Source organism: Excalfactoria chinensis, chromosome 6, assembly GCF_039878825.1.
Source record: "Excalfactoria chinensis isolate bCotChi1 chromosome 6, bCotChi1.hap2, whole genome shotgun sequence".
Lineage (NCBI taxonomy): Eukaryota > Metazoa > Chordata > Aves > Galliformes > Phasianidae > Excalfactoria > Excalfactoria chinensis.
The window spans coordinates 18657316-18677319 of record NC_092830.1 but is presented as its reverse complement, the minus strand read 5'-3'; the positions used below and the strand labels follow the sequence as shown (position 1 = coordinate 18677319).

The following is a 20004-nucleotide window of genomic DNA, read 5'->3' as shown; positions in this document are numbered from 1 at the left end:
TGTTGTGGTAGTATCAGGTTGTCAGAGAACATGCAAATGTTCCAACAGCTTAATTGTGCATGGTGGCTGCTTGCTGTTAAGTTGGGCATCTGAATAAGGAGGCAATTTAGGTCTATGGTATCATTAGTTATCTTTCTAGGGCAGTACTAATTAATCTATTTGTACTTCAGCAGCAGGATTTATAAGGGATGCTCTGAGACTTGTTGATGATTCACAGGTCTGGGTGTGTGGGAAGGAACTGGATGTGCTTTTCAAGTCTGTGCTGTTTGGTATGAGGAACCTTTCTTAGGCTTCCTTCTAGGGTAAAAGTAGCTAATTCAGCTGTGAATGTTGTTTCTGGAGGATAATCAGTATCTTATTCCTCCAGATGAGTTTTGAATGTACCCAAAGGTCAGAGCCAACTATCTTATTAGGTTGAAGTGGAGTTATAATTTGTCTTAGAGGAGTTTTTAATTCAGAAATGGGAATAATTCTGTGAAATCTCACACACTATAGCTCAGTATGTGCTTTTGTTTTCTTTATGTCAAGTTATGTATCTCGGAACTACGTAAAGCATTCAAACCTCAGCCTTGTTATCAGTACAGAATTAGTAGACTTTAGCAGCATGACTAAAAAAATGTTTTGGTATTTAAATTTTCAGTTTGCCATATGGTTTTTCGAACTTCATAGTTATGTATTTTACTTGGACAGCAGGATTTCCTTTGCCTCAAGCCAACTGAATTTGTCTTAATCTCCAGTGTAGACAGGTAGGTCAGCTTGCTGCTATTAGGGACCAGATGGCTGGAGTGTTCTAATTTACTTGACTTATTGCCAGAGGACTTTGAAACTATGCCTTGCTATGCTTGGAATGTAGTCCACAGGGTGATCATGAGAAAACTGGGAGCCAATGTACAGCATCCATTTTGACTGAGAGGCAAGGGGCTAGACTGTGATTCAGCAATCTTTGTTTTTGTCTGGCTTAAAGGGAAAAAGAAGCTGTCCTATTGACTGCTCAACTATGTGCATTGTTTCTTTGGCATAACCTGGAAGCCAAAAGACAATTGAATTGTTTCCTTAGACTTGTATTTCAACCTTTTGTTGCACTGGCTTATTCTACTACAGGTAAGAAAAATAACTTAGTTTAATGCATGATAAAACAATATTCACTTGAGCAGCTGTCTTTAAAAGATGCTAGTGTAATAGCATGGAATATCAACAACTAGATCTGCTCTATACTGTAAATAAAAACAAGAATCTGGATTGCAATCCAAATACTATGGCCTACAACAGTGAAGGAAAACAGAGCACTGAGTACCCTTTCTTTCTCTTCCTGCCAGGGCCCTTTGCCCCTTCTCTGAAGTTCTCCTTGTTAATTTATCTCAAATGGCTGGTTTCACAAAGGGGGAACTCAACAATTGTGAGATAGTTATTGAGCCCTTGCCACTTTGAGCCCTCTGAGACAAACTGTCCCTGAACTCAGTGCAAGACAAAGAACTGACTTTCTAGGTCTTCAGAGGTCAAAGCCTTGTGGGGATGGATGAACTCTATGAAAGGTATAGGATACACAACTGGATGCCATTAACTTCAGTCATCACTTGATTTAAACTATTATGTGTAATCCCCTGAGACTGCAAGTGAATTGAAAGTGCATTCACAAGGAGATTTTGTAATCACTACTCTTTATGATTTATTTTTTGATCTGGCCTCAAAAACGTTCTCCTTCAAGGAGTAGGCACAAATCTGGCATAATTTTGGCTGGCTTCTATTGCTGCTTAATGGGTTATTCATGGTCTTGACATCTAGGCCCATGTTACATCCTGGAAAAGCAAAGAGAAAAAAGGACCAGCCAGCCCTATTTCAAAGTTACATAAGATGTTATAGCTAGTTTTAGCAGGATTTCAGATGTAGTTGCGGAGAAATTCATGAAGCTGAATTGATTTAGAACAAATTTCTGATGTGAGATGTAACAATGGAAGTGTTACTGTGCTTCCTGGAGGCTTGCAATATATAGAAGGATGCATAACATGTCAACTAGGTGATATTTCTTTTTAATGTGAGATGGCTTGTGATGAAGTTCCTTTTACAGAATACAGACTAGATGACTTTGTTTTACAAGTACTCCAAATTTGTCAAGCAGGAGTTTTACTGTAGTTTATTCTTTGAGAGAAACCTCAGGCTCAGTTAGTGTTAGTACCAGGGCTGTAAGTGTTCACTGAATTTTGACACAGACTGTTCTTGGGCTCCTAGATAAAATAGATCTTTTGGAGCACTGCATAAGCTAATTTTTCTTGCTTTTTAACTAGGGAAAATAATCTTTATCTACAGTGCTTGAGTCCTTGTTAATGTCAGTGGAGACATTAAGAAGAATACTTCAATTTTGGGCCCCTCTGTAGCGGAAGTGCTGAGTCACTGCCTGAAATAGTGACTGAGCACCTGATGGGAAGGCAGGGCCAACCCAGGGGAGCTCAGGTGCATGCAGTGGAGGCATCCACTCCCTCCCAAACCTCACTTAAGGATCAGTGGTGGAGGTAAGGGCATCACTTGCTGGAGGTCCCTGTGTACCTGAGGCCTTCCAAAGGTCAGCAGCTCTTTTCCTTCATCTTTGCATCTGCAGGTGATACGTTTGGGCTAATTCTCATTTGCTGTAGCCAAAAACTTTGCCACCCTGCTATTATGGCTTTACTTTCTACCCTGTTGTAGCATTACACATTCCCCCCCCCCCAAAACAAAAAAAAACAACAAAAACACCATCACTCTGAAAAAGAAGCAGCACCACCAAAACCCAAGCAGTCAACTTTGGACTCCCATGTTAAATGTGCTGTGATGCTAGCAGTGGGTGCTTGTTTCTGGGAGAAGTGGGAGAACTAAGATGGAATGAGATGTTTGCTTAAACCACAGCAGGATACCACAAACTCCTAAAGTTATAGAAGCCGAAACTGTTAACTGTTTCCTCTTCTTGCTGGAAGGCTGTTCTTATCTGTATCCAACAGGCTGAGAAGATACAAGAGGGACCTTTGGCAGTCTACTTGTCTTTTCTGTGGCAGAAGCAGATATGACAAAACTCAACCTGATCAGGAAGTTTTCTTCTTTCTTTGCCATGGAGAAAATACCCTGCAGCAGGAAACTGGAAGCACATTGATTGGCTACTGATGAGTGGAAAATAAGAGTGTGTAAATTCTACAAATAAGGTTGAAATCTGCAGGCTGCAGGAACTCTCAATCTTGTATTGGTCCTCCTAGCTGGAAGCCTTTTTCCAGCTTAGAAGCCTTTCCAGTGGTCAGATATGCCCTCTGCTGAGTGTGTCCTGTTTCCATAAAATTTCTAGTCTTTCAGCCTCATGTTCCCTGTTGTTAAGTAGTGACAAAGTAGCTCATTCTTTCTTTATCTTGATGCAAGACAAGTGCCTTTAATTCAAGTCGCTACCCCTAGCAAAGAGAATGGAGATGAATGTGGACTTTTGAAGTTGGAACAGTGAAACTGTCTTAGTAACATTTCTCTTCCCCTCTGCAGTTCTGGGCTGATAAAATCTTAAAGAAGTGAAGATCTGGTTACTGCTTTAACTGGTGAAGAGTTACTTTGGAGCAGTAGGTAGAAGCCAATTAATTATCATTAATAAGCAGTAATATTAATTTCATGGAAACTGTTCCCTCCCAATTAGGTAGGGGAAGATTACTGTAGGTGAGAAGTGTATCTGAAGCAACAGTTGTAATCCTGTTTTTTCTACACTTATCCTGTTGGATTGAAATAAAACAGAGGTTCCCATGGTAACTGTTCCTTACTAGCATGAAGCTCTTCAAGCCTGCCTACCTAAAATAGGGGATGCATGGATATTACATCCTAATAATAACCCCCTCCCAATTCCCTTGGCAATGGAGTATTGTTAAGGTGGAATGATTCTCTATCTTGTGTTGCACCGCCGTATGGCCATATAAAATTCAGTCTGAAGAAATGGTTTTCTGTTAAAACAAGGAACAACGCCATCAGAAATCTCACAGAAACTTAGCCAAAAAGCTAAAAGGGAAAACACACAAGTATTTTTGGGGTTGTGTATTTTTAGTTACAGATATGGCTTCATGTTTTGAGAATTCATCTATTAAATGGTGCATGGAGTGAGTGTGTTGTTTTCTTGTTCTACACCTTGATTACAAATGCAAAGGAAAACTTAGATGTTAATGCAGAGTTATGTAAATTTGGAGTACTTTCAATTGAGTCACAGGGTTTTATGTTTAAACAGTCTTTGTAACTGAGACCTTGTGGGAACTACCCCAAATTTTGTCTCGTCTATGGGATTTGTAGTGCGAAGGATTCAACAGGAAAGCTTTTGTGATGAACTGGCTGAGAAATTGACTGATTTGAGTGTTTAGGCAGTTTCTGTTTGAGAAGTTCTGAGGTTAAAACTCCTCACAAAAATTTAAAATGGAAGTGGGTTCATCCTGCATATCACTTTAATTGGAAGACTGAGGGTTCTAGGTAGGCGTATCAAGGAATGCCCCTGTTGAGATAATGTATGTGCATATGTATTATAAGATGTTAGTGTATCTGTAACTAGTAGGTAATGAACTTAAGTCTATCTTAAGAGACTTTTCAGACTGAATGAAGAAGTATTTTTGTATAGGCTATTTAGCTAGCAGTAACTTGTATGAACTGTGCTGTAATTAAAATAGAAGTTGTCTCTTGGTTGCTTATGTCCCTCTGTTCAATATAACATAGCAAGCTTTAAGTACCAGCTGATGGAGGTTTTTTAGTGGTATCTTGTCTAGCTTGAGCAGGCCTGGCAGCTCTTAACACATGCTAGTGTCTGGGTTAATGGCCTTCTGCTTTGTGGTGCCTTTCTGAATGGCTTATTCAGCTGGAAAATACAGTGAACAAAGGAGCTGGAAATATTTTGTCAAGTTGGTGATCTCACAGTCTAGAGAGCCAGCTAGCAATTATAAAGACTTCTACTGTATAACACATGAGTTAGTATATAGAAAAGCCCAGATCTATCACTTGATTAGCTTCTGTGTAATTACTTCAGTCTAAGGGTGGTGTAAATGTGAAGCGTATTCTCAGTAATTAACTAAATTTTTCTAATAGAGTGGGCAGGTTCATTAGCAAAATAGGGTTTTCTTTTAACTTGGAACTTGGTTTCTGACTGCTGGGTTTGGAGGGAGTGAAAGCTGCGGAGATAATGGATATTTGTTTGTTTGTCTAAATTTTCTTTTTTCCCCAATGCAACTAAATGCAGCAAACATAGTGTTGTTTCTGTGGAGAACGAAGAGGGGTGTGTGTGTGTGTGTGTGTGTGTGTCCTGTCAGTGGAGTTGGAGGGAGAGGGCATAAAAATTTCTAAGGCAGTGTACTAATTTGGTGTGTAATGGTGTCAAAACTAGATACAACAGCAAGTAGCCTGACTGTCATGAAGTACAACTACTATTTTTCGGTTGTTCTTGTTGCTCTTTGTTTTCATCTAGATTTTTTGTTGACATTCTCAATCTTAAGTATAACTTCTTTTTCCTGCAGGTTGGAAAAGAGACTGTGCAGACAACAGAAGACCAGATCTTGAAAAGGGATATGCCACCAGCGTTCATCAAGTAATCTCATTTTATTGTAAATCTTCTGCTGTTTGTACAGGAAACCTGTTCCAATGATGAGTCAATGTTACTCACTTCTGCTGTACAGATTAGAAGATACTCTTGTTTAAATAGTTCTCTTTGGAGACTTGAGGCTGACCTTTTTCTGGGATTGCTTTTACAACAATGACTTTTCCAGTTAGATATGCATCCTCAAAAATAAAATCTAGAGTTTATCTTCTTTTACAAGTAAGAGATTTCAGATTGATAACTACACTTAATTATATGCTGTTTATACTTCGCTTAACAGTTTTAGAGGCAATATGGTATTTTCAAATGTTTTGTGTTAAGTTGGTAGACATGTGAAAGTGGCTGTATATCCAGAATATTTGTCAAGGCATTGCTATGGCTTCTAAAGCTTCCCAGGGGAGTCTGGGAAATGAGGTTTGTAAGTCAAACATAGCTTTGAAGCAAATGATCTCTTCTGAGAAGGGGAGTTAATAGATTCAGAACATTTCTTCTTGCTGCTTGGTGAGTTGTGTATGAATGTGTAACCGTGCTCATTTTCTAGGATGTGTAGATCTTTTCTATGATGTGTCGAGTTTTTAGTTCATTTCCAGCTTCTTGTTCACTGAAGTGAGTAAAGGATTAAGGAAGAAAAGGCTTCTCAATTGCTACGCCACAACCAGTCTTTGATCAACAAGTATCAGATTCTGGAGACTTATATAGCTCAGTTACTGTAAAAATGAGATACAAGCGCAGCTGAATAGTACCATGTTATACTGAAAACAAAGACATTCTCCAGTAATTCATGACTGATTGGATTGTAATATAACATAAAAAGTGGGATAAAAAGATATGCCACAGTAATAAAATATGCTGCACGTCATACTCAATATCCTAAAGGCAATAACATGAATTGTGAATGACCGATGGCCTTTATAAATGACTACCTGTTGCATTTGTGTTTTTGTTAATGTGGAGCTCATATCAAAATGAGTTTGTTTCTGTTAACAGTTCCTTGCTAGTGCTGTAGGGCATTCTAGTTGTAGTGCTGTAGGAACAAGCAACAGTAATGAGTGAGCTGCCAAGGGAATTGCACCTGCTTCTGTGTTAAGGAAGTGAAACAGAAAAGGGTTCTTTTTCTTTTGAGGGGCAGGGTGGTTTTTTTTTCTTTTTTTTTTTTTTTTCTGAAGTGCAGATTTAGGAAGTCGCAGTCCTCTCTAAGAACTTGCACTACCACTTGTCTATGGGATAAGGAGCAGCCTGCTCAGTGCTACAGTCTCTGTGCATATTTTTCCCACTCTAAATTAACACCAGACTGGAGGAAATCTGTCTTCGATGATGAAGATGATCCGTTTAGTCTTGTTAATAACTCAGGTTTTGTCTTGCTTGAGATTGACACTGAGGGTTTGTAATGAGTATGTATGTTGGTAATGTGTCAGGTTTTCCAGTATGAGTGTGATTGCGCAGCAGAACTATTTGTTGGCTGCTGAGAAGCTGTCATGCATCCCTTTGCTTGCCACTGACATAAACCACATTGGAACTACTGACCTAGAGTTAAAAAATGCTGTTCTTTATCTCAGTTCTTTTAGTCCCGAGGGAGTATGAGTAATGCCTGTAATTTTTATCAGATGTTTTGCAGTGTGTTTTTGTTACTTGTGCCTGCAGCTTTGTCCTTCTTTACGTTAAAATTTTCACAAAATGAAGAACAGTGTGACACACCTGGCTGGTCATAATAAAAAATTGTCTGCATTTAACTTGAGCATTCAGACTCATTACATTAATTGAGCAGAAATGCTTTTCTATACCAGTATGATTTCTATTTGAGTTGGAGCTACGTTGCTGATCTACTATATTAAGAGTTCAGTGTTAATCTAAATAAAAAAAGCAAATCTGAAATAGTTCTAAACTGTGAGTGATCTGAATTGTAGTGGGCTTACTCACTGTGACTTGAGTCATCACCAGACATTATTCAAACATCAAAGGCGTTGTTGGCCATTTTGAGCAGTCATCTTCGTTTCAGTGCTAGAACCTAAATAATAAAACCAACAAAGGCAGTTCAACATAAGCTGATTTTATGTTATTTTTTACTTCAGTATTACAAAGATGACAATATCAAGAATGAAGCTGATTGACTGTTGAAAATAGCATGGGTAGAAATAGCATGACCTGTGTTAGTCAGCTCCATACAGAACTTGGCTGGTGTTAACAGAATTCTATTGTAATTAATCCTATAAAATAAATGCACTTAAAATAGTTTCATTTAAAAACAAACAAACAAACAAAAAACAGTTGTAATATTATGCAGGGATTAGATTGGATTGGCTGTAAAACTGAGAAAACGCACGTTGTTATCTGTTTGACGTATGTGCAAATGTTAAATCTTCTGCAGCTGGGGGTGTAAATTGAAAGAAAGAAAATGAGTGGTGTGTTTCCTGTTCTTAATGGGGGAACAGTTTTAGAATAACTGGATGTTTTTTCACATACATCCTTGAACTGAGTATTTAAGGAGTATCAGCTGACTTAAGAATAACCGCATTTATATGTAAGTCTACCTGGCACAATTTCTCTGTCTTTACTTATGCTTAAGTCTTCAGTGCAGGTTATGCTGCAGGTGTATGTGTGCCAAAGTCTAACTTTCAGTGTGTTAAGTCAGTAAAGTGAATACGGTGAGATCATAGGGGTGATTTAGAGAAAGGTGGAGGTGAGTTACACTAAGTTAGATGATATTGTGGCCTTGCATTATTCCAGGTGTTCAGCTGACTGTCCTCTTGCAGGCTTGTTCTTTGGGACAGTGTGGTGAATGGGTAGACTTTGCCAGTGAAGAGATGTCCCGCCGACTGTGGCTAGTAGTTCACATAAGCAATTAATGTGAAATGTTTGATTGGCTGAAGCTTCTTGCAAGAAGTCCTTACAGAAAAAGGCTTACTCTGTCTTTTCGCTGTTATTTACTTTAAACCACACCCCTGACACTCCAAGCAGTTCTTTGTAACGTTAAACAAAAATAGTAAAATGTTGTTATGCTAAAACTGCCAAACGGCTTGTTCTGTTTGATTTGCTGTAAAGCTGTTCCAAAAGTGGTGTTCTCAGTGTTATCAAGATCAATACAGAATACTGCTCAAAAGGAAGCAGAGCAAAAAGTAAAATGGGAGATGCTTTACATGGTGTATTTTAGCAGCTGAGCCTTTGTGAAGAACGTTAAGAATGGATTTTAATGGCTACTGAAAGTATGCAGGCATTTTAACCTCTACAAAAAAAATTAGTTAAATTACAGTTGTGATATGTGTATGTCTAAGAAACCAAGCATCAAAATGCATCTTAGTGAACTTAGCATTTAAATGAGGTGTTGTCTGATGTTGAGTACAATTTTGTTTACTTATCTAGCAATTATTTGGCTGTTTTCTTTCTTGCATTTAGATTTTTTATTTATCAATATATCAAAATGAGTTAAATTATTCCTGCTGTACTAGTGTCTAATTTGCATAGTATTATAGCAGGTGTGGGCTTCTTAATGATTTAGTATTCTAAGGTCTTCTGGTACTGGAAGACCTCCAGCTCTGCTGTTTTTTGAGCATTCCTGTTTCCCTTCTCAAACTAGAAACAATTTCTGCTGTCAGGTTCTGAATGTAACAAGGAATAGGTGATGGTGGCAACTCACACAAATCATTAGCATTAATTAACTCACTTCTGCATTTAAAAAAAAATAAAAAATTAAACTTGAAATGTTTGTGTCTTAAAATTCCGATATAAGTATGTGTATATCTGAAGTTTTCTTCTCTCCTGCTGTGTAATACTTGAGGTGTGGTTTCCTCTCATAAAATACAAAGCCATAAAATAGCCAAGATGCTGTGCCTCAGCAGTGCTTTAAAGAAGTTTTTGGCTGAACATTCACCACAGCAATAAACTTCTATCGAAAGCTTGGCAATATTTGTGAGGAATGAGGAACTGATTGCAATGAATGTTGAGGCTTATGGGGAAAAAAATAAATTCTAAGTTTTGCTCCCTTTTCCAGTCTTTTGTTTCCTGCCATTTATGCATTACAAGTGCCAGGGGCATCTGTTGTAGAAAAATCTCTTAGCTTTTTTGTACATGCTGCACGCTCCTGAAATCTTCCCAATGCATTGATTGGGAAGTTTATTCAAAATAGGCATTGTACAAGTAATACTCAAGGTTTCCTTGTGCAGGTTCCACTCTTCAAAACGGTCAAAGAAATCTCTGAATTTTAGGAACTTTGTTTTTGTACTGAAGTATGGTGACTTCTGGGGATAATGCATGCTTACCTTTATTGCCACCCCCCCTCCCGGCCCAGATGAAAACGCCAGCTTTGTGATAATCATTAGTATTAAACAGATGACCATGAAATTGAACTGTAGGAAATGAAGTATTTCTGAGCTGGCTGAATAGGTTGTTTGTATAATCCCTTTCTTGGCAGATTTGAAAAGAATAAATTTGAGAAGTGGGGAAATGTAATTTAGTGCACTCAGCTGACTTTGATAATATGAGTGAGTCCATGGCATAATAATGAGCAGACCATTCCCAGTTTCTTCCTTAAAGTTCTCCTGTGCATTCATACTCTGTCATGAGCTCCCACCACCTGATGTGCAGAGCAGATGTCTTGCTAAAGAGCAGGTTATGGCAAGGTCAGCGGACCCAATTTGATCTGCTTAAGGGAGCCATTATCTAAAAACTTCACTTTCTGAGGGGAAAAAAAAATAAATCATGATTTCCTGTAGCGAGTTTTATTTCTAGTGTAACCAGTATTGGAAGCAACCATTAAGTTGTGTCATTTGTGTAGTAAGGAGTGTTTTGGGGTTGGAGAGAGAGGATGATGCAACTGATTTTCCAATAGCATGTAACTTATAAAAGAGTGTGCCCAGCTGGTCAGTGGAAAAAGGGCTCTGATAAGCATGGGGAAGATGATGAAATATAATTTTGCTGTATTAAAAGTGTTTGGCTTTTGGACCTTGATGTAATTGGAATGGACACGTGACAATCAAGCATAAAGCCTATGTATTTACATTGCTCTTAAAGAAATGAAAGAGAATAGGGGAAAGTCATGGTCAGTGTCTTCACTATGTACATTTATGAGTAGCATAGCTAACATGGAATTGAAGTCTGTGCTTTGTAATTCCTTTGAGCTGTCACGTAGTAGTTAAGCAAACAAAACCCCATGTTTTGTATATTTCAACTCTTGATGATTTTTGAATTGTTAGTGGCTTGATAAAAATAACAGCAGTAAAGTTACAAACAAATCCTTCAGCATTTCTGCAGTCTGTTGCTCTACAATGTGACCAGCAAGTTTTGTCTGACTTTCCACAGAGTAGAGAATGCCTGCACCAAGCTCGTTCGAGCAGCCCAGATGCTGCAAGCAGATCCTTATTCAGTACCAGCTCGTGACTACCTAATTGATGGATCAAGAGGCATCCTTTCTGGAACATCAGACTTGCTTCTGACTTTTGATGAAGCAGAGGTAGGAATCCTAACATGAGTGACTTGGTATCTGCACAGTAGTATTATTACGTTGAGTATCTACTTAACCAAATGAGCTAGCGTAAACTGTTGAACAGTTGTATATGTTTTTTATTGCCTTCTCATGATTGCCTTAGATGGATTTTGCATACATTTTTGTCTTGATGGGCTGTTTTGTTATTGTCATCTTTGTATGACATGATGTTTGTATTGCCAGATTCTGTCAACCCCATCTTGTATCTTCCTGGCATTTTTCTATATTCCGTTCACTATACCCATACCTGATATTTTAATTCTGTGTCTCTCTTCACTGAGAAGCCCAGTGTCACTCACTAATGTCTTTGTTTGACCCATTAGCTGTGGCAGTTTAATCAATTGTGGGGTGGGAAAGATATTCCAAATTTGGATGAAACTGAGAGAATGCTTTGAAACATTTTAATAGATGCTACAAAATGTTAGCTTCCTTGCAATTATGACCTATAACATCTTTTAATCTCCCCTTTTTCCAGTGTTTAGGAAAGAAGTTGAGTTCTGTGGAGTTAAGACTTCATAAAACTCTCGTCTCTAACAACTGTGTATTTAAAAAAAATAAAAAATTAATACTCTAAAATTATCAACTTTTGACTAATAGGAAACTTAGCATGTTTGTATCCTGCTATGCTTCAAGCTACACTAACATTGGCACAAATCTGAAGTGAATTTTAATTTAACTGATCTATTCTAAGGGTTGAACTTTTCATGAGGTTATTCCAAATTAAATGTTAATTAAGTCATTTTTCAATGTGAACTGTATGTGGTGTTGTCAAAAATTATGTGGCTCGAGAAGTAAGATGATAAAGTTAACTGACTTGGGAGAACTCTGTGTAATGAAACATGAACTAAAAGAAAAACTAATTAGTTACTGAGGCAGAAATCCAGAGGTAACTAAAGTACAGTCTTCATAGACAGATTTTTCTGAAAGGAATAAGATGTTGGATCTATCTTCCCTACCAGAGTGCTGAATAATGCTTTATACATATGTGAAACTGTGTAGTTATTCACAACTCCTGTGACGATGTAGGGTGTGCTTCCTTTGTAGTTTTGCTTTTCCTTTTAAATTAATTTGAAATTTTTAATAGGTGAAATTGGAAAAGAAAATGTAGAGCATGCCAGCATATGTATGCGCGCTTCCTGGTTGTTTCTCAATACTATCCTTTAGTTCTCATGTAAAGTGAAAATATTAAAAGGAGGCTTTTGTATTTCTGATTAGAACAATGCTGAGTAAATACCTTTTTTTTTTTTGTAAATACAACATTTTCTAAGATACAAGATTGTGAGTAACTTAAGCAGTATTTCAGACATCTTTGATTGCCTGTACATAATGTTAGCATTAGTATGTTCTGTTCTATCTATAAGCTTGCATTTCTAATTTGAGTGTAACGTTGCTTCGTGAAATAAATGTTGGAATGTTTCTTTTTTAGGTCCGTAAAATTATCCGTGTCTGCAAAGGAATATTGGAATACCTGACTGTGGCAGAAGTAGTAGAGACTATGGAGGATTTGGTGACATATACAAAGAATCTAGGGCCAGGTTTGATATGCTGCATTCTGTTATAAATATTCAAAGTGTGGCCTTTTACTTCCTTTTTAAATTTTTTTTATTTACTCTGCCCCATGCCTTACTCACCTAACCGAGTTCTGAGTGTTCAGATAGTAAAGCAGTTGGTTTGAAAGTGTCTGCTGAAAAGAGTTTTGAACTACAGCATGACTGACTACTATTTTATGATTGACATTCCTTATGAATACAGGGTAATTAAGATGCTGGTAAATGGCATGTACTATACAGGCAGTATGTACTGTATTTTTTTGCAAGCTGCTAGATGAATGGATTATATATGCATTAGTAAGAATAAAACAAAAAACCGAGAAGGCACTCACAGCTACAAAGCTGGTTAAGATGCTAATGTGTGTGTACTGCCTGAGATGGTTAGGTCTGGTAGGAATTTCTTAGAGTAGTAGGAACCACATGTCATATATTAACATCTCAGTGAAGTTGCTGATATAGCTGTTTTACTGTATAATGCAAAAGCCCAGCTGTTGCCAGAAATCTTTTCTTTCATTATTTGATGTTTCTTGGCTGCTTGTTACTTCACTATGCTAACTTGCGCTCTTTCGATAGGAGAAATAAATGATGAGGAAGTGAGGCACTGAGTTGCTATAGAGGAAACCTACCATCAATCTCTGTCATCCAGTGTTTCAAATGCTTTGGTTTCAGCTAGCATAAGGTAGTTTAACAAAAACATACTGGATAAAGTAGGTACTGTGTTGGAAATGTAGAAATGTGATGCAGTGAAGTTACACTGAACTAGAGAATGCTTATCAAGACCTCATATGGAGTCTCATAGCTATAAAAAATGCAAGAAAACCTAGCTCATAAATGAAATGGGATAGTAACAGAGTAGCAACTCTCACATCACAAATAGTGTTTGTATCTACTTAAGGAAGGCACTATTTTTATTTAACATGTATACTCTATCCCATTTTTAGATGTAAAAAGAACCCCACAAACCTTTAGGTTGCGTATGAAGGTACAGCATTCATTACATTTTGTTTGTGTTCTATGAGACATTACCTGTCATGCTAAGTCAGCTAAACTGACTTTTGACTCATTTTGAATAGGAAATGATCAAGCAGAAAGGGCAGTCTTCTGTTTTTACTGTTCAATTTCAGTTTCTCTGTGGTCGTTATCTTCCATGTCTTTAAAATATAAATAATATAAATATAACTTCCTGTTTTGGGTGTATGATGAAGATATAAGGGCATAGACGACCATGTGATTTCATCAGAAAATGTTCTATTTCTTTAATCTTAAGGAATGACAAAGATGGCCAAAATGATTGATGAGAGACAACAGGAACTAACTCATCAGGAACACAGGGCTATGTTGGTGAACTCCATGAATACTGTGAAGGAACTATTGCCTGTACTTATTTCAGGTATTTTTTTTAACTTAAATAACATGACTCTGATTTGGTGTCTATTCTGAACTGGAATTCATTTGTCTTGTGTTCATGAAAAGATACCAGCCTTGACACTGCTTCTGTACTGGTGGTAGTGACACTGCTTCTCTACTGGTAATAGATTAGATTTTCTTTTTTTTTTTTTTTTAATTATTATTATTATTATTATTATTTTTTAATCTCAGCTTGCTTGATAAAGCACTTCAACAATTGTTATTTAGTACATATGCCTAACTGTCTCTGTGTTAATATCCCTAACTGTTCTTACAAGATGATAAGACGCATGGTCTAATGGAGAAGCTGATTTGTAACAGGGGAGAGGCATAATGTTTTGGAACCTTCCCTGTGGACTGTTGTAGCATTCCTGGCTCTGGTGTACCATGTTCTTTTACAAGGACATAACATCCTGCTAGCATCACCATTTCCTTTTATGTGAAGGCACTGGCAGTATCTCGCTGTGCTGAGCCATGTATAGGCAGGCAGGAGAGACGTTTGCTTGTTAGGGCAGCCTGTGAAAGAGCAGTGAAATGTATGGAGATAATCATCTCCTCTTGCATGACTTTTTTTTTCTTTGATTCCTAACTCTGAATAGGATATTCTTCCACTATATTTTTCTATCTCTTTTTTGGCACATTATGATATTGAGGGATACAAACAATGCAAATATAAATTGTGGTTTAGTAGTAAATGTAAAAATTGGATGAACACAGTTTTGTCTGGATGGGGAAGCCTGTGCCAGCTGTTGCCAGGGTATCAAAGGTTGTGAACTTGGCTTCATTTTCCTGGCTACAGTACTGAGTAGAAATGCATCATAAAATAGTTGATGCAGATGTGTTGTATTGCCTCCCCTTCACCTCTTCTGCAAAGTTATTCAATGTAATGGTTGTACTGTGAGAATGGATAAGCTCGATTTCTGTCTCCATTCGGAAGTACTGTTAAATTAATGCTTCAGATACTGTACATTTGCCATCATAAAGGGTGATGATTAGTGGTATGAAAGGAGTGCATTTGATACTTACCTGCATATGGAACTGTATACAGAGATAGAGTTGTGATATGTTAGAAAAGGACTAATGGCAAATTAATATACAAGTTTGTGGATTCTACTGCACTGAACAAATAGCACCAGCTGCAGCAGCAAGGAGAAAATGACTTTGTGTGAAGGATATGCTGTAACCTGGCATGAATTAACACATACTAAAGCCTGTATTTTTATGTCTGACAATGTTGTTAATTGCAGATTATGAATATAGTTTGTGCAAGAGAAGTACTGTCATGCCAGTCTGATTAACTGGTTTCAGTTCTGAAATCCGTACAGTAATGTTAAAAACATTTTTGTAGATGCAGATGTAGACAATGCAGCTGACTATAACTACAGTCTCTTTTTAGATAGTCTTCTACTGAAACAGAGATTGAATATTTTATTTTGCAATGAGTATCCAGAGTTATTTTCAATATTGATTTTATTCTATGTGTAGCTTTTCCTGATTGATGGTATTTTTACAGCTATGAAGATCTTTGTAACCACAAAAAACACTAAAAGCCAGGGAATAGAAGAGGCCTTGAAAAATCGCAATTTCACGGTAGAGAAAATGAGTGCTGAAATAAATGAAATAATTCGTGTATTGCAACTTACTTCCTGGGATGAAGATGCCTGGGCCAGCAAGGTATGTTTCACATCTACATTTGGATATGGAAGGACAGCTTTTGTGCTGTAGACTTAAACACTTGTGAATCTCAGTCTGTTAAAGTATGTATTTGTCCATCAGTTTTGCAACACTGTTATCACATTATATAATTTCTTCAACGCTGAACAACATCTTAGGAGATGGTTGTCTTGATTTCTAGCCTTTTCTCTTTATAAGCTAAGGTTAAAAGAGTGTGAAACTTAAAGGTGGCCCAGTGGTTACTGGAGCTGAATGGTCACAGAAGGCTTAGTTTTGCTCACAGTGCGGTTAAGTAATCATGGAATATAGTGCATTTCTCTTAAAGGATATATAGATATCTATATCTATATTGCTGTATAGAACAAATTTAATCATATTTGACAGGTGAAAATTAGGTATAAAACATATTGTTCTGTGCCTTAAGATGGTCCTGTTGCTTGGCATCTGCAAGTAAGTTTACTTGTGAGATATATATATATATACATATATATATATATATATATTTATATTTATTTATTTATTTCTTCCATTTCCTACTCCAAAAGATAGATTGCTGTTGTATTCCTTGTGCAGAATGCCTGGAGTTAAGAGGCTTCAGTTAATTTTTGAGGTTCTTTCTTGGACCTCAACACCTTCCTGCTGCCTATTTTTAGCCTGGTTGTAGAATTAAAATTTCAGTGTTTGCTTAGTGCAAAAAAGATGGAGTAATCTGAAGAGCCTTTCTGTAAAGTAGGCAAGTGGGCAGTATTGGGTCTTTTTGACTCAGCATTAAGCTGTGTAGTAACTGCAACTGTTGAACCTGGAGGACTCAGGCAGGTACTGAAGATGCTGAAATGTGCAACAGATCCTAAATCTGTTTGACGGTTAGAATCCTATGAAATGTTATTGTGGGTTTACTGAAGAATGCACCTACACAATTCAGATTCCTACTCAGATTTTTTTAAAATAAGTTATTTGAAATAAATGACCGAAGTGATTTTTTAATTTCTTTACTTTTTTAAAGGGCTAATAGTATAAGCAACAAGTAATGACAAAATGTAAAGAAGGTATTGAAACCTGAAGCCAGGCATATTAACAAACAAAATCTCGTGCAGTAAATCTAACCAGTGTAATCACATAGGCCTATATTGTTTGGCACTTGACCCTCAGTTTGCCTTTTGAGTTATTTTGTCACTGTCACTTCTTTATTATGACTACTTTATACATCTTTGTTTTTGTTTTTCTGTTTCTTACCCTTTTCTCACCTTTAGAAGGTAAGCTTTCTTACACACCCTACACCTCTACCTTGTACTAAAACAAAACAAGCATGTATGTGGGATTTTGTGCTGTGTGCAGACTGTGTGCTGTGCAATTTCTTATTTGTGTGCCAGCTGTAACACCGTACTTACATATATACACGTTGAGGTTTTAAATGACTCTTTATAGGCAAATGTGTAGAATTGGCTGTCACTAAGAAAATGGTAATGGCAAGCTGAACTGCATTGAAACTGTCTTCCTGAATCTGATCAGAGTTACCCCAAGTTTCTAGAGCACGTTCCTGTTGAATGCTTTTGTGTTAGTTTATGTTACTAGTGTTTGTAGTTGCTAATAAAGGGTCCAGTCATGCAGGAAACAGCTTACTGCATGCTCAGAAAGATTTAGCAAATCAGGGATTGCCCATTCCTTAGTATTTCATCAGTAGCCTTCCTACAGTTCTGATGGTTCATGTTCTTAGGGTCTAGGCTTAAAGCTTCAGATTTTTTTATGTACGTATTTAAATTCATGTTCATTTTTGAATTGAAGTGTTGTTATATTTTAGGAAGTGCAAATGCAGTTTTATTTTAGTTAAATTCGGGAACTTTCCTGTTTTTGAAAAACAGAAAAATGACTTGCAGAAAGTTGGCAAGCCAGTCTTAATCTTACTTAAGTTATAACAAGGTATGTTGAGTAAAGGATTTCATTAAGAGAACGGTTGGTGTACTGGCAGTATCTCCACGTGGACAATGTTGATCAGTATTTGTTATGCATATGTATGTAATGCCATAAAGTGCAATCGAAGATTCATTTCATGCTGTGAGCAGAGAACTTTTAAGATTTGTTTTGGCTTTTGAATGAAGACGTTCACAATTTGGAGCTCTGTCACTGGGCATTAACTGAGCAGGTCTGACTGAAAAGCAGTGGGATGAAGGACTAGTTCACCAATGTCCCCATGTTAATGGCCTTTTCCTTGTGTCTCTGTGTGAGTGTACATGTGTTTATTTATTGAGAGGGAGAGTGAAATCTCTTTATTTCTACTCAAGATGACTGTTGCATGTGTTTCATACCTGATAATTAAGGAAAAGATCATCTTCCCATCCTCTTCTGAAGCAAAATTCAAGATGCAGCCTTGAATTTGTGTACTACATCCTAGTGGTGATGTTGGTTTGTTTTGTTTGTTATTCTGTCTTGAATAGTTTATATTTAAGTGTACCACAGAATCTTCATAGGTATAATGGAAGGGACAAATGTGTAGAGCTAGAACTGCAGGCTTTACCATAAACTACTTCGGTTTTGCTACAGACTCTGTAGGGCAAAGTGCTGTTACTGCATTACAACAGTCTCAGCTTACACAAAAAAACACATATTTTTAAAATATCATGCTTATTTAAAGCTAGAAATAAAGGTCTCTGACAAAATCTTAAAACAAACAAAAAAAATCTGTACTTATATATTGCATTCATAGTTTTGTTCTGTTTTTTCTCATTGTTTTACAGTGGTTCAATTCTCTTCTCATTTTTTTAAGAATCATCAAGTAATACACAGTTTATATGCCTTCTATCTCCATAAGAGGATAAAAGTTTATAAGCTGAGAAGTCTTGTATTGTGTGGGGTCGAACCCTGGATGGTGACTAAGCTATCTATTCTGCCACAAGGCTGGCTTTGCCTTTTTTCTTCAACATTCCCTTCTTTGGTAATGAAACACAGTTATCACTAGACTAGACCACTTAATTGAGTCGGAGGTGTGTTTTATATTCAGCAAGGGATGTGTGTGATTTATTGTGCTCATTTTAAAAGGCAGTGTCAATACCACCTGCTCCATGAATAATCTCAAAATTCTTAATAGTGGTAGAAGTCTTGCACAAACATATTGTGAATAAGCGCTCTTTTGCTTTGGAGTGGAATTTTAGAATGCCAGCTTGTTGTTTTCCCCTTCAGACAGTGTTAGCCTAGTTGTTTGACTTCATTGACTTAAGGCATTTAGTTCTTTTGAATAGATAATAGTGCTGGTTTTCTTTATGAAACTCCTTTCCCCAACAGGAAAGTAGGGAAGGGAGGAAAGCAGTCTTTTTGTCTTTGGTATAAGGCCAGACATCCCAGGATTGTTACACCTTACTTGTCAAGTATTTGATACCATTCAAAACTGTGGCAGAAAAAAGTGAGATTATTACATGTGCAGTACCAATAAACCTGGTTAAGAATGGGTTCCAATTTCCTATTTAAGAATTACTCATATCGTTGCAATGGAAACTCCATGTCAGGCTAAAGCTGAGAGGGATTCCCTTCCTTGGCAACTTTAGCTTTACAAGCAGCCTGCCTGGAACATTTTGCAAATGCTGCACTGAGATTTAACCAGATCTTTGCTTTAAATAGGAAGAGGACACTGTGTAGTTGCAAACATGAACTTCAGCAAAGATTTACACAGGTTAGCAATATTTGTATTGCAGATCAATTCAGTTCTGTGGCCTTTGTATGATAGAACAGGTGAATGCTGGTATTGCTTGGGTAATGGTGAATGTAGAAGCCCTTAAATTTATCCCTTGATAAGAAATTCAGATTCAGAGCCTTCTTTATCATTTTGCTGTATCTGCTCTTCTGCAGACAGCTGAGATGACAGAAAAGCCTGCTTCAGGATAAACAGGAGAATGGGTTTTTGCACCCTCCCATCCAACCAACACTTTTCACAGCCATCCCACACCTATCATCTCATGAACACACTAAGCAACATCTGTCACCTTATTAAAAATTCAGTTAATCCTTTTGTTTCAAATTATTTATGGGCGGACAGGCCTCCAGTAGGCTATTCATTCCAAGCTGAAGTTACTCCAGCCCATACATAAAACAACAGAAAACCACGATACCTCCCATCACAGCTGGGGAGTTTTTTCCACATGCATTTCAGCTTTTAGTTTGTTGTGTGACAAGAGTTAAGTAAATAAGCATGCATTAAATGCACAATTCTCATGCTGTAATAGAAGATGACTTGGAGACTGTTGTGCCCCCTCCCAGCCCTAGCTGAGTGTCCTGTCCTTTAGGTCTTGGCCTGAGTTCTGGTTTCAAGATTTAAGAACCAGTCCTCCAGGTGTAAAAAATTCTGCTTT

At 37.3% G+C, this 20004-nt stretch overlaps 1 protein-coding gene across 3 annotated transcripts in view; it reads left to right on the top strand.

Annotated features, from left to right (window-relative positions):
- Nucleotides 1-20004, top strand: part of VCL (vinculin) — a 53797-nt gene that overhangs the window by 12245 nt on the left and 21548 nt on the right. For all 3 annotated transcript variants that reach the window (XM_072339999.1, XM_072340002.1, XM_072340001.1), the window contains exons 2-6: nt 5481-5551; nt 10853-11003; nt 12463-12571; nt 13854-13976; nt 15507-15667. In XM_072339999.1, coding sequence (XP_072196100.1) covers nt 5481-5551; nt 10853-11003; nt 12463-12571; nt 13854-13976; nt 15507-15667 — 615 coding nt within the window. The remainder of the gene's footprint in view (nt 1-5480; nt 5552-10852; nt 11004-12462; nt 12572-13853; nt 13977-15506; nt 15668-20004) is intronic.